Below are 13,184 nucleotides of genomic sequence, written 5' to 3'. Positions count from 1 at the left end.
TTTCACACAAATACTAGAGGATATTTAACTCTCTGTGAGCTATTTTTGACAAAATAAAAAAATATATAAATATTTTCTAAAAATTGTAGAAACAATCTCGTGCTCAAAATCAATTAAAAATGACTTTTTGAAAATATGAAATGGATCCAAAATAGTTTTCCATTATCTTTCCCATGGAGGGAGTCATTTTACACTCATCACTAATCTTTTTCAAAGGGAAATATTTTTAATAAAACACAATAAAAGCAATATTCAATCATTTCAAGAAAGAGCTGTGCAAATGAATTCAATTATTTTTCAAATATTTCTTTGTTTGTTTCCTAATTCATTTTCCTTCTCACTGATATTTGAAGGGGTCATGTTTCCTTCTATCTTTATTTTATTTTGAATAATGGAAATGGATTTGAAACTCACATGGGAAATTTTCAAAAGTGGAATCCAATAACTTCCAAAGGTGATCCTCATCACTTTCAACTCTCTTTCATATACTTTGAAGAAGTCATTTTATCATCTATCATGAAAATCATTGAGTTGCATAAAGTTTTTGGTTTGAAATATTTTCATATGAAATTCAAATCTTCTCAACCCCCTTTTCATTTCTTTAATGGAAGAGGTCATATTATCATCATGCTAGTGTTTGTGTTGAAACGAATTTGAATTCATGGGAACCAAATGTAAGAATGAAGTTTAGGGAAAGTCCTTTTATTCCCTCTCATTTAACATTCCAAGAAGTTTCAAATTTCACTCCAATTCAAACAATCAATCAAACACACATTCAATAAACACTTAGTTTAGTAATATTCCAAACTATAGAATTTTGGGATGTTACAAGAGTGGGCATATTTCCAGACCATCATGGGGAAACTTGCCTTCACACAACAGTGGATTAATGTGATAATGTGCATGGTAAGCTTGGTCATTTTTCGGTTATCTTCAATGGAAAAGACTTGAAATTTTTAAATCTTCAAGAGGTATCCATTAGGGAGATCCTCTTTCACCCTATCTCTTCTTGTTGGCATCATAGGGCTCTCGTGCCTCCTCAAAGCTAAAAAAGCCATCCTAGTTCAGTGGCGTTCAAGTGGCTCCGTCGCCCCCTTGTGAACCGTTTTCTCTTCGCGATGACAACCTGTTGTTTTTTCATGCGAGCAGATTAGTGGCGGGAGAAATGTCACACTTGTGGGTTACTTACTGTGAGGCTACATGTTAGAGAATTAACAGAGAGGAGTCCGCGGTTTTCTTTAGTAAAGGGTGCCCTTAGAATGTTAGAGGGGAGGTAAAGCAAGTTATAAATGTTCGGAGTGAGAACCTCAATGAAAAATACTTGGGCATGCCTTCAGATGTGGGACGATCAAAGAATGGAAACCTTTACATATTTGAAGGACAAGATCTAGAATAAAGTACAAGGTTGGATAGAAAAATTAATTTCTGTAGGAGGGAAAGAAGTGTTCATAAAGTTAGCGGTACAAGCTATTCTGGTATATTCTATGGGCTGTTTTAAGCTACCCAAGTGATTGTATGAACACTTGAATTCCATGATCACAAAATTTTGGTGGGATGAAAACAGGAGAAGAGGAAATTTGCATGGGTTGCTTGGGATGTCATGACCAAATCTAATGCTATGGGAGGACTAGGATTCAAATATTTGGGGCTATTCAATCTATCTCTTCTTTCTCAACAAGGTTTCCGAATTATGCAGAACCCAGGATCCCTTAGTGCACGGAATTTGAAAGCAGTTTACTTCCCAAATACTTGACTCTTCGAAGATCCCTTTGGCTCCCACCCCTCACAGATTTGGCGATCGATTCTACTCCATCTTATTATATATGGATGTATGTATATAGACATAATTCAGAGTGTAGATTCATTCATGTTGCTCCGTATGTAGTCCGTATTAAAATCTCTTAAAATACTTATATTTAGGAACGGAGGGAGTAAAAGAAAGAGATGTGCTGGTCCAAGGAACAATTAGGAGAATTGGTGATGGGCGGAAGACGGATATTTGGGGTCACACTTGGCTCCTGAGAGAAGGAACAATGAGATCGATTACTACGGTACCGTATGTAAATTTGTTTTGGGTTAGTGATCTCATTGATGAGACATCGTCATCATGGAAAATAGAGTTAATCGGGACAATATTTTTGCCAATGGATGCATCAGCAATCTTGAGTATTCTCCTCTGTATGAGAAACAATGGTTCTTTTTCTGTGAGATCCGCATATCATATGTTGATAAAGACCAAGTCGGATCGCAAGGGTTGGTTATTTCATGATGTAGGACCATCAACGACAGCAACTAAAACTCATGATTGGACTAAACTTCGGGGTATTCAGGTCCCATCCAAAATTTGGATTTTCTTTGGAGATTGTCACATCACTCTCTCCCGAATTTTGATGTACTTGAACTTAGGAAGATGGCAGATGATCCATATTGTGTCATTTGTGGCCGATCTGAATCCTGGAGGCACGCATTGTTGGACTGTTCCATGTCCACGTGCATTTGGGCCCTCTTCAAACAGGAACTGGTTGAACATATGACCTCGACAATGGGGCCTCATGCAAAACAATGGCTCTTCCCCATGCACAACTGTGTATCACATGATGAGTTCACATAGATAGTAATCACACTTTGGTCGATCTGGTTCGCGAGGAGGAAAGCTATATATGATCACGAGTTTCAGTCGCCACACACAATATATATGTCTGCTAAGCACTATATTGCAAAGATGATGACGCTAGAGAGAAGCCAGGGTCGCATACAACATCAAGAAATTCCGACAAGACAACACAAACCATGGGCACCTCCGCCCCTATGTTTGCTAAGCTGAACGTGGACGGCGCCGTTGCCAGTCGGGCTGGACGAGGTTCAGTGGCAGTTGTATCCAGAGATGTTAATGGATATTATTCGGGGTCATCTTCGGTTATCTATGATGGAATACTAGACCCCACCACCCCAGAAGCTCTCGCTTGTCGAGTAGCGATGGCATTGGCGTAGGATCTTCTTAGAAACATCATCATTTCTTCGGACTGTCAAGTGGTTGCGTGGGAGGTAGAAAGTAGTACACGAGGACAACACACAACCATTGTCAAGGAAGTTCACGCACAAGAGTGGACTGTCAAGTGGTTGCCGCCGCCGGTTCTCCCTCGCTCCTCCGTCATCCTCGCCGCTGCCAGCAGCGCCACCGGGCAAAGCCTGGCCGGCAGGGGCGGCGGCGGGGAACCTCTCCCCTTCACGTGACATGGCTGGCGTGGGACGGCCGTTCGTGAGGAGGCGTAGGACTAGGGCGCGGTGCGGCGGCGCGGCATGTGGATCCTAGCGGCGGCGTGCGGAGCGCGTCGAGGGCTGAGGTTCGTTCTTGCGACGCGTGTGGCGGCTGCGGGAGGGGCAAGACATGGTGGTCGCATGCGTCGTCGAGTTCGGGTCAGATCCTTCTGGATCCGACGCCCGGACGTCGTCGGCCAGCGCAGGGTGGTGGTACTCATCATTGTTTAGATTGGACCTTCATTGATCCAGATACCCGCAGTGTGCTTCTCTCTTGCGGTTTTTTGGCGTGCCGGCGTGGCCGCGGATGAAGCTGGTGGAGGAGATTCAGATAAGGGAAACCCCATTGGTCGGCCCTGGCCGGCCGCGCCGCCGACGACGCTCAAGGGCGCCGTTGTTCTTCGTGAAGACGTCGGTCTACGTCTGCTCCTCCACTTCCTACCTCACTGCCTCTCGGGTGAACACCCTAACTCCGGTGGGCGGCAGCGGCGTCCTTGATGTCGTGACCTTCCTGAAGGCGTCGCCTTGAGGGCTGAGTGGTGGTGGGCACTATGTGGGTCCTAGACGGTTGCTGGTGGTGGGCACTGCTTCGGGGGAAATCCTAAGATCTGACTTTCCAGATCGGACGATGGTTGTACTGCGGTACCGTTTCTTTCTTGGGAGCATCATTTGTGAAGCAGCGCTGGATGACAGAGGCAGGAGATGGAGCAGCTTCGTCTGGCCCGAAGATTTGGTGGAACTGTCAAGTCATGACTGGCCGACAGGTGCTAAGCTGAGTCATGCCTGGTTGGTAGGTGCTACGCACAACAGTTCTTCCAGAATCTTCATGTCTGGACGAATGAGCGCAGGGCGGTGGCGTTGTTTGGCGCCGTGGTGGCGTCGATCTTCTTGCACGGAGCTTTCGGTGGAGATGTCAAGTCATACCTGGCCGACAGGTGCTACGCTGTGTCATGCCTGGTCGGCAGGTGCTACGCACGACAGATTTTCCAGAATCTTCGTGCCTGGACTGACGAGCCACGGTGGCGTCGACGGATGGACGGACTGGCAAGGATGATACAGATATCTCTCCTGACGATGGGTCAGCGGCCTGATGATGATGGCGGCGTCTAAAATGTGTGCATGTGGTGTACGCTTTAGGTCTGCTGCACCGGCTGTCGATTCCGATACGTTATGTGGATGCATCGGTGACGGCACCGGTTTTAGATATGAGGAGTGAGAGCACTCCACATTATCGAGTTTCGTAGGTGTGAGTGGTGGCTTCGGATGGTTTGATGTATATTCTTGTTAGACCTATGTTGAATATTTAATAAAGATGGCCGTATGCATCGATTGATGCAGAGACCGGGGATTTGAACCCCCTTTTCCAAAAAAAAATGCTAGATTTTGATTCCTCTAAGATTATCTTTGAAGGGTGTAGCGGTAATACATTATACATAAGTTGATATTTTAAAGATTTTTTCTTTAAATCTTGCTTTAGAAAGACATGTTTGGCTTATCCAGCCACATGAGTGTGTAATCATCCATTGAGACATTGCTATTAATCAAAAAAGTTTTAGTTCTCCTCCAAAAGAAAATGTGTGAGGCAGGCGCAGGAGCGTAGGCACGCACGATTTTTTCAGATGTTGCACGCACACCGCCACACATATGTGCAACAATAAGTGTTGCAAGTCACATTGACCCCCACACATTGAGTCAGGCACAGATCGTCTTTCTTTTTTTGACGTACCAACCATGTGCATGCGTGCACTATAAAGAAATACTCCCTCCGTTTCTAAATATAAGTTTTTTTAGAGGTTTCACTGTTAAACTGTATACAGATGTATATAGACATATTTTAGAGCATACATTCAATCATTTTGTTCCGTATGTAGACCTCTAGTAAAATCGCTTAAAAGACTTATATTTAGGAACGAAGGGAGTACTTTACTTAGTTTTCAAAAATGTTCAGGCTGCATGACAAAAATATTCAAGAAATGGAAAGTGTGTTCGTGCTGTTTTTAAAATCTCCATAACATTTCAAAATCTCCACACTTTAAAAAATGTACATGACATTTTTAAAGTATTCATGAAATTTAAAAATTAGTTCACATAATTTGTACACATTTTTTATATCATTCATAAAATTGTTCATGGCTTTTAAAAAATGATAAAAAACACTCAGGAAAATATGTTCATGACATTTCTTCGTGAAATTTTAAAATTTGTTCAAAAAATATTCATAACATACAAAAATGTCTTTGTGCCAATTTTTAAAAATGTTCATGATAATTAAAAAGGGGCAACATATTTAAAAAATAAGCGTTGCAATTTGAAAAGTGTTCACTGTGTTTTAAAATAAATATTCACCATCTATTTAGAAAATGTTAATATTCACCATCTATTTAGAAAATGTTCAATGTGCATTTGACATATGTTCAACATATACGAGTAAACGTGGAGCGTGTATTAAGAAGATGTACAAATATAGCCGTGTTTGGGACCGCTCTGCTTCATCAAAATCAGCTCCGCTTCACCAAATTCATTTTAGAGCAGTTTCATATAGAAGTTGCAACCATTTCAAGAGAATGTTTGGCTCTCATTTAGCTCCAGCTTCACGAATGAAAAATTTGGTGGAAAGGACCTATTTGATTGGATGAGAGGTAAGAAACGAAGGGGTATCCACTTACTGGTGGCAGTGGTGGGTAATTTTCTTTCAACTCTAGCTTCTATAATTTGATGGAGCACCTCCTAGAGAGCTTCACAAAAAACAAAGAGTTGGACCCCAGATTCTAGTTTTTTTACGAAACGGTATATCGTGGAGCTACCCCGTTTGGCTTACGTTTTCTAGAGCGGAGCTTGAGCAGAGGAGTCCCAAACAGGCTAAATGTTCAACACTTCAAATTATTCTGGAGCCGGACTAGTACTTATCAGTTGTAGGAGAGACAACATCACGATACCCAGGTTGATGAGTTGGAGGGTACATGACCATAGGGAAAAGTGGGTGGATCAGGCGTATTGCATCAACCAAGCCAAGGAAAGGAAAGACTTGCACTTCATCGTTACTATCTTTGCGACGGCTAATCGTAGAATAATGATCGCTACTATCTTTGTGACGTTGCAATCTCACGTCATCCACTCCCAAGCTGTCTCAGATCCGGGAGTAGAGCACAGGCTCAAATGCTCTGAAGTAAACTTTGTTTTTGTGTGAAAGCTCTGAAGCAAAAAAAAACGCAGATTTTTGTTTACAATTTTTTATGAACACCACAAAGAAACCGATTAACCTTCGCATTCATTCAGTTTTAACAAGCACAAACCATCGTCATCAAATGCCTACTGAAAGTCTGATACGGATACAGAAGTTTCACTTCACTTCTTATAAGAGTTTGAAACTATAGATGCTGCTACTAAACTAGGCACATCCTCCGATTGATCAGCTCAGTCCATGATGTTGTCATCATCGTCATCCGGGAGGGGCAATGCCGCCGCAGCAGCTATCTCTGCGTCAATCCTGTATAGAAAAAGTTTTCCAGCATGAGATCAACACAAGATCACAATCATGCAGATTCATCAGAGGAACTAGAAGTAGTAGCCTTCAGAGTAGTGCATTGTTCACCCACTGTTGCTGAGCAACGAGGTCGATGGTTACGTCGGCGGGAAGGAGGGCCGTCTCCTCGACGAACCGGAGGGTCATGTCCCTGCAATCGCAGCCATATATCGTATTATTGTTGATTGTTCAGAATCAGCATATAACTTATTTTTATTGGACGGAGAATATGTGTACATTCAAAAAGTTGTGGTAAAGGTGGTGGGCAGAAATTAGTTACCCTGACAGCTTCCTGGCAAGGTAGAGGAAAGGCTTCTCGAAGTTGTAATTGCTCTTGGCAGAGATCTCGTAGTACTGGAGGTTCTTCTTCCGGTGGAAGGTCACCATCTTGGCCTTCACCTGCCGGTTCTTCACGTCCACCTTGTTGCCGCACAGGACGATCGGGATGTTCTCGCACACCCTGATTGCAACAAAGGATAAGAGATGTGTCAGATCAATTTAGGACAACTAATGAAGTAGGAGCTAGGTGGAGACTGAAGATATTCTGGGAGAGCATACTCTACCTGCAGATGTCTCTGTGCCAGGTGGGAACATTCTTGTAGGTCAGCCGGGAGGTGACATCGAACATGATGATTGCACACTGGCCATGGATGCTGAAAAACAGTAGACAAAATTAAAAATCCACTGTCAATGGTCAATGCGCATCGGCCAAAATAAGTAGCAGCACCATGTATTTATTTTTTGGAGATGACAGCACAAGATATGAACGATTGTGGTCGATGACCATGCCATCTTATTTGCTTATAACAATTAACAACAGACCCTATAATCATCCTCCAATAGTTGCTGCATGAAATGTATTCAAACTCTCTAAGCTGTTGCAAAGCACTACCTGATGCTTACGGTAATCAGTAATATCAGTGTTCTTGAAGAAGGCCAAACAATTAATTCCCAAGAAGCAGGCAGATAAACTCCAAATGTGCTCTAAATACCAATGCATATGACCCATCCGTTTAAACATCTGAACTTACTAGTATGCAAAATCATGCGTGCAGTACCAAAACTCTGAATCAAGAACATGGGCTATTAGCCTACTTGGTTTTTTTTTTTTTTGCAACTAATGCAAGTGATCAATTGGATAACATGTCATATGAATAAGATAGTACTAGTAATGTCGACAAACCAGACCTGCAGCAGTAATCGGTGTCAATGCCACTATAACCAACAATGTCTATAACACTAAGCTCCCTAGCATTATTCATTCTTCCTAGAATCCTGGGCAAGGATTTTCAAAACCCGGTACTAAAAATTACTGAAAGCCTGAAACATTTGAACCATGATCGAACGTAGATAGCATCATCTAATCATAGATTGAGCATATAAAAATGCGATTAGCTAGTTGATTTCAAGGATCTTACTAGTATCCGTCACGGAGGCCACCGAACTTCTCCTGTCCGGCCGTGTCCCAGCAGCTGAACCTGATCTTGCCGTGGCTCGTCTGGAAGTCCAGCGGCCGCACCTCCACGCCGATCGTGGCTGCGAAACACCGTGCACGTAAACAACAAAAATCAGCAACATCATCCTTGAACAACAACACGAGATGCGACCGAGCTAGGGCAGGAAGGAACCAGAGTGAATCGTCAACAGGTTCACTTACGTTCGTACTTCTTCTCGAACTCCCCGGTGACGTGCCTCTTCACGAACGTCGTCTTGCCGGTGCCGCCGTCGCCGACGAGGACGAGCTTGAAGTTGGGGCAGTCCACGGGCTGGGTGTTGGGGAGAGCCTGCACGCGTAATTCGTTCAGAATCGACAATCAAGATCCGTCAATCGGCAGAACCGGCGCCAACTACGAGCAATCCGGAACAGCGGAAACACGGCAACCGCCTCGAAACAGAGACGAGAAGAGGTCGAGAAGAGATCCACGCACCATTTCGGCTGAAACCTCCGGAGCAGGAACCCGCGCTGGCGTCGGAGCGGATCGACGGGGCGGAGAGCGAGAGCGATGGGTTTCGGCGGCGATGCGAGGGCGCGTGTCCACGGACGATGGAGAGGGGCCGCCGCGGCCGCGGTATATATATGGCGTCGTCCGCTTGGATCCTAAGCTACCACCTGCGAGCCGCGGTTGCCGGTGGCCGCCATAGCTTGAGATCTAAGCTGGCTTTCCCATCGTACGATGCGAACGTACACGTGATCCTGGCCGTCCATGTATGTGTCCGTCGGTTGTTAGCTTGGGATGTAAGCTGTGTCGCCCTGCTCGACTCGTGCAAGGGCTAATTGAGACCCGTACGAGAAATTAGAAAGCGTCGTCCTCACGCTGACCCACTCTCGTCTTCCGAGGTCTGAAATTAGCATTTTGAAATAGACCAGTAACAGTGCAACGCACGTATAATCAAACGAACATGAAATTCAAGTAAGTACAATACTTTCAAAAAAGAAAAAAGAAGAGTAAAGGAGAAATACACATCCATAAATTCTGTTTTGGGGATGTCATGTGAAATTCGAGCACAAAATGAAGAAACCATAACTCGTGTATGTCACAGATGAAAGACAATCGACTTGATGAACAACTTATCTATAAAGCCCATTTTGTCTATTGTATTGTAAAAATGCATTCAAACGTCAGATGAAGATTATAAAATGACTAACTTTGTCGGGTGAACTTTGGAAGGAACATATAAACATTGTCCAAGTAAACATGGTGGATATGCAAACTTGGAGCGAAAATACAAAAACAAATTAGTCTTGGAAAAATTTAATTAGTTCCTTCTTGGATTCAAGTTGCTTGTCATCTCCGTATGTTGAAGACCCGGTGATGGCAGTAAGGCCACCCATGGGAGTCACAGCAGGCACCACCTGCGAGCTGGAAGAGTATGTCAGTAATCAAGGCAGTTTTGCCCCCACTCACTTTTTCTACCTTTTCCTCAAAACTGGAACTACGGTTCAGAGAGATGCTTGTTACATATATATAGCTGTAGAGCGTGTAGAAATCAAAAACAAATCGATAAATTATTAGATTAATAATAAGAAAATGCAGAGGAAATTTAACATTTTCTGCATGGCATAGATGACATGCACACCAAACATTTCATAAATCAGCTTAGTTCTGGCAAGATTAAACATGAGTTAGAGATGTCACCATGCTATCAACATGTTAGCAGTGGAGAAAGTCTATCACTCTAGAATGGCAAACTGTAGAAATAAGGAATTGGACCTTACCAGAACAATGGCTATAATAATTGTTGTTTCGCAAGAAAATTATGTAGTAAATCTTAGGTGAAGAAAATTACCCAAGAGAAAATATGTATGATAGAAAGTGGTAGTAAATCTTAGGTGAAAAAAATTATCCAAGAGAAAATATGTATGATTGTCGAAAGAGCATGACCATAAGCAAACATCAAGGGCAGATTTTACCACTAAAGAAGCTGCTCCATTTGATATGCTCTAAAAAGACTAATGGAATTATGTAGCACTCCTCCACAACTTTGGAGATTTAGGTATACACATTGATTTTACAATGTGTCAAATATGTGGCAAAAAATCATAACCTACAAGAACAATGGAAGTACAAGTAAATTATATCCTTGAATAAAGCACAACCTACAAAAACATAGGGGCTAAAAATTCAGAACGCGAAAAATTTACATATGCCTAGAAGGTCACTGACGAAAGATTGAGATAAATGGTGTTTTATAGACCTAAGATTTGGCAAGGAATTAAGAATACATAACTGAGCTCAGCATGTCTTAGTTGCCTAAATGAAAACTACAAAATTTAAACAATATGGTATAGTTAAAGAGAAGATCTAGGGGAATGCTTAAGGTAGTAAAGATAGCTAACTATTTTTTTATAGCAGTGATAGATTAATTGTGTGTCACAAATCATCGAAGCACATTTGAAGGGGGTCATTTTTGACGATTCTAGGTTACCAAATAAGTGAAAAAAATGCATTTTAGTTTTCCATACGTATTACCTGAATGTGCTATCCATACCATCTTTTTTTATCGAAGTCAGTAGGAGCTCTTCCATTGCATTTCAGGAGGGCAAAACTGTATAACAGCCGTAGGCAGCTTACGGACCCTCTAAATGCAGAGCAAAGAAATAGAAATAAAGGAAGAGGAAAAAAACTAAGGTCGGAGCAATCAACATAGCAGCCGGCAATCACCGCTTCCTTTCTCAAATCAATGGATTCCAGGCGATGAAGCTTACGCCACCAGGACAGGGTAGACACTGAATGCAGAGCAATGTTTGCAACATCAGGATTTGATCGAGCAAAAGAGTGCCAAATCTTCTTAGAGAAGGAGCAGAGTAGCAGTAAATGGCCTGTAGATTCAGGCTCTTGGTCGCAAAGGGCAATCCAGCATAGCCACTTCGGCAAATCATACAACTAAAACAAGTAAAAGGCCTCCAGGAAATTATAACACGAAATGAATTTTGATGTTTTCGTACTAAAACATAATAAGAAACAAATAAAGCAACTGACGAGCACCTATACATCATCTCACTACTGAGTGAAACACATGCATGTCCCTCATCCATGTAACCTCTCCATTTCACAAGCATTATAGTTACAATTTCGTTCAGGTTTATTCAATTACAAAGATTTCTGGGCTTTCGGCACAGTCCAGGTTCCTGAAGTTGACACGAGCGCCACTCCAAGAGCTAATTGGATACTGCCACATCTGCCATCTCATGCTTTTATTAGTAGAGATAAAGCATAATAATTGCACGACATGTATGTGAGGACCTGATCCGGCGAACTGGGGATGCGAGGCGTTTCAAAGAAAACGGGACGAACACAGTGGTTTTTTCAGCTCGGGGATGAGCAGAGTTCTGATGTTTCTCCCCCCACACCAAAATAAAGGGAGGTACAAACGCTCAGCTTCACACCATGCAAAATGCGACGCTGGTTGGCATGCAGGATCAACCTCTCGCGCACGCCATCTTCCCTCTACGTCAGCGATCTGGTCCCCTGTTGGTGAGTGGCGGAGGTGGAGGCTCCTCTCCGTCCTTCGTAGCTCTGGTGCGGACCTTCAAATCCACCTAGGCAACACATTTATCTTGTTGGAAAATATGCCCGTTGAACAAGCATTCGCTCCCTTGCCGCAACATTCCAATCCACGATCAAGGGCTACCGCTAGTTATAGCTCTATTGCCGGCAGACGAAGACGACTAAACCATTGGATGCCGATGACTGGATCCGTACTATCGAAGACCTCCTCGCACTGATCAAGTGCACTAATGATCGTGAGGAAGTTCTCTATGCTTCCCACTGTCTCGGAGGCATAGCCAGAGCTTGGTGGGATGGATTTCAGATCATGCGAGCAGGGCAAGTCATCACTTGGGTTGTGTTCAAAGATGGATTCCGTGCTGCTCACATTCCTCCCGGAATGATGACCATTAAGAAGCGGGAATTCCGAGCCTTAAGGCAAGGCAGTGGATCCGTCAAGGAATATTTGCAGAAGTTCAACCTCCTGTCAAGGTACGCGCCTGAGGACGTCAACACTGAGGCCGCCAAAGTGGAACGCTTTATGGAAGGACTACAACAGTCACTCAAGTATCGGCTGGTTGTTTGTGAATGTCGGACCTTCAGCGATCTGGTTAATAAGGCCCTTATGTTGGAACACAAGCGTCGTGCTATGGACGACACCCGTAAGCGCAAGGTAATGGGTAGTGGAGGACCGAGTAACACGAAGCCACGGCCATGGCAGTCAGCTCCAGCAAGACCCAACTATCAGCAGCAGCAGTACAAGTATCCAACATTTTGCGAGAACTATCAGCCTCAGCAGCAAGTCAACATCAAGCCAGCAAGCAATTCGTCGAACAACGGTGGAGTCAAGACCAATCTTCCAGTGCAAGTTACTTGTTTCAGATGTGGACAAACAGGGCACTATTCGAGGTAGCGGCACTATTCCAGGTAGTGCCCCAACAAGAAACCCAATGCTCCGCGCCCCAATGCACCAAATCCAGGTCAAGGAGCACCATGCAGGAATTAGGCTCCCCACAATCAGCAGTATCACAACAAGGGGCGGATTAATCATATTTTCACAGAAGAGGCACAGGAAGACCCGGACTGCATTCTGGGTACATTCCTCGTCAACTCTACCCCAGCAACAGTATTGTTTGATTGTGGTGCTTCGCATTATTTTGTTACGCAAAAGTTTGCGGAAAAATGTGGTTTAGAACCTACCTTGGTTCGTGGGCATACTGCAATTCAATCCCCGGGAGCAGTTTTGAGGGCCAACCTAGGGTGTAGGAAGGTCAAGATAGTTATCAATGGGACGAGCTTCTTAGCGGATCTCATTGTGCTTAAGTCGCAAGTCCTAGAAGTAATTCTCGGCATGGATTGGTTGGCCAAGCATCAAAGCATCTTGGACTGTGCCAACAGGGCCATTACCATGACAA

At 43.6% G+C, this 13,184-nt stretch overlaps 1 protein-coding gene across 2 annotated transcripts; it reads right to left on the bottom strand.

Moving 5' to 3' along the window:
* Positions 1-6,505: 6,505 nt before the first annotated feature.
* LOC123407682 (GTP-binding nuclear protein Ran-3) lies at positions 6,506-8,987 on the bottom strand. Of its 2 annotated transcripts, none has more exons than XM_045100869.1 (7): positions 8,710-8,987; positions 8,439-8,565; positions 8,200-8,317; positions 7,345-7,434; positions 7,062-7,241; positions 6,855-6,932; positions 6,506-6,745 (listed from the first exon to the last, which is right to left on the bottom strand). In XM_045100869.1, the coding sequence occupies exons 1-7, from the start codon at positions 8,710-8,712 to the stop codon at positions 6,673-6,675; spliced, it is 669 nt and encodes a 222-aa protein (XP_044956804.1). In that variant the 5' UTR covers positions 8,713-8,987; the 3' UTR covers positions 6,506-6,672. The 2 variants fall into 2 exon arrangements, with proteins under 2 accessions (XP_044956804.1, XP_044956805.1); XM_045100870.1 differs by having other exon boundaries at positions 6,689-6,745; positions 6,851-6,932; positions 8,710-8,875.
* Positions 8,988-13,184: the final 4,197 nt, after the last annotated feature.

This window comes from Hordeum vulgare, chromosome 7H (genome assembly GCF_904849725.1).
Source record: "Hordeum vulgare subsp. vulgare chromosome 7H, MorexV3_pseudomolecules_assembly, whole genome shotgun sequence".
NCBI classification, from domain to species: Eukaryota; Viridiplantae; Streptophyta; class Magnoliopsida; order Poales; family Poaceae; genus Hordeum; species Hordeum vulgare.
Note: the sequence above shows the minus strand (reverse complement) of the source record. Positions and strands in the feature narration are given on the sequence as shown.

Bases quoted from the DNA above. Each gene is read 5' to 3' on its own strand.
- LOC123407682 (XM_045100869.1), bottom strand. The intron at 6,933-7,061 runs GTAACTAATTTC...CTGCGATTGCAG, and splicing joins CTTGCCAGGAAGCTGTCAGG to GGACATGACCCTCCGGTTCG. The intron at 6,746-6,854 runs GTGGGTGAACAA...TTTTCTATACAG, and splicing joins GACCTCGTTGCTCAGCAACA to GATTGACGCAGAGATAGCTG.